Source organism: Laccaria bicolor, genomic scaffold (genome assembly GCF_000143565.1).
Source record: "Laccaria bicolor S238N-H82 LACBIscaffold_580 genomic scaffold, whole genome shotgun sequence".
NCBI lineage: Eukaryota > Fungi > Basidiomycota > Agaricomycetes > Agaricales > Hydnangiaceae > Laccaria > Laccaria bicolor.
The window spans coordinates 1-1,147 of NW_001890388.1; the positions used below are offsets into that span (position 1 = coordinate 1).

Consider the following 1,147-nt stretch of genomic DNA (forward strand, 5'->3'; position numbering starts at 1 on the left):
TCATCTGCCCTTGGGTTCTTCAAGAACTCGATCTAGTGGTGTTCGCCGAGAAGGCGTTCGTGCTCCGGGTAGGCTTTGTCGATCTCCAGTAGCACCATCCCCCGTGCCTATCATTCACCTGTCAGTATCCCTCTTCCGCTCTACAAAGCAGACGACTCGCCTTGGGCTTGTAGTGTAACCCCAACAGTGGCTCGACGCCAATACACCCTGCGATCCAAAACGCAAAGGCGATAACGTCGCTGGGAAGCTCCCAGTTGGCGTTCATCGGGTAGGGCTGATACACCGTCATATATCGAACATCGTCCGTTGCGTCGGGCGATTTGGCGCGTTTGACCATCGTGCTTCAAGTTTGGAGTGGCGAGTTGTGAGGAAAGAAGTCAAGGGCCGTTGTTTGGTCGTGTAATCTTATATTGCGAGTCACGTTACTCGTGCGCTAGGGAAGACGGGAAAGACAAAGATCCAACTCTATCATGGTCGGGAACGTTGTTTCAACGTGTCAACGACGCGAGGCGAGACGTTGGCGCTCGGGCGGAGATCGAGTGGCGAGGTGTCAAGGCAAAGTGAAGGATCCCTTGACTAACAGACGTCAAGGAGATTCTTGTATTTCTTTTTTCGTTTCATAAAAAAATAAATGCAATTTCACATACCCTGGATGTGATTATGAAAAAAAATTTGTGGAATTTGATCAGAGCTTTGAGGAAAAAGGTGAGATGAACGGAATGTAATAGTGGACACACCCGGAATTGAACCGGGGACCGCCCGCAGAATGGTGACAGTTATATTTCATCTCATGCTAAGCGGGCGTGATAACCAACTACACCATGTGCCCGTGTAGAATTTATAGATTTCGTTAAATTTCAAAGGTTCTTGCAACGGGGTGGCGGAATGTGGAAAAGAGACCAACACTCGTTATTTTTTTTCAGGGTTCCGCCTGACACCCCCCCACCATTACCTTCCTAATAAAGTATGTTTTTCCCATACTCATGTTTTTTTTTTTTTTTTTTTTTTTTGAATTCAAAATATTTCCGTGTAACATGTCAACTACATAGTACGCACAGGTGGTTGGCCGTAGACTAAGTTTAAGTGAAGTCGAGTTCACTGAAGATGCATATGACGGGCCTGTGCTAGCATGATATTAAAAAAACTT

The 1,147-nt window shown here is 46.5% G+C and overlaps 1 protein-coding gene across 1 annotated transcript; it reads right to left on the reverse strand.

Moving 5' to 3' along the window:
- Positions 1-121: 121 nt before the first annotated feature.
- On the reverse strand, positions 122-337 carry LACBIDRAFT_313201 (uncharacterized protein; the record flags this gene model as incomplete). Its single annotated transcript, XM_001891251.1, has 1 exon — positions 122-337. One exon carries the CDS (start codon positions 335-337, stop codon positions 122-124), a length of 216 nt encoding a protein of 71 aa, XP_001891286.1.
- Between the last annotated feature and the right edge of the window lie 810 nt (positions 338-1,147).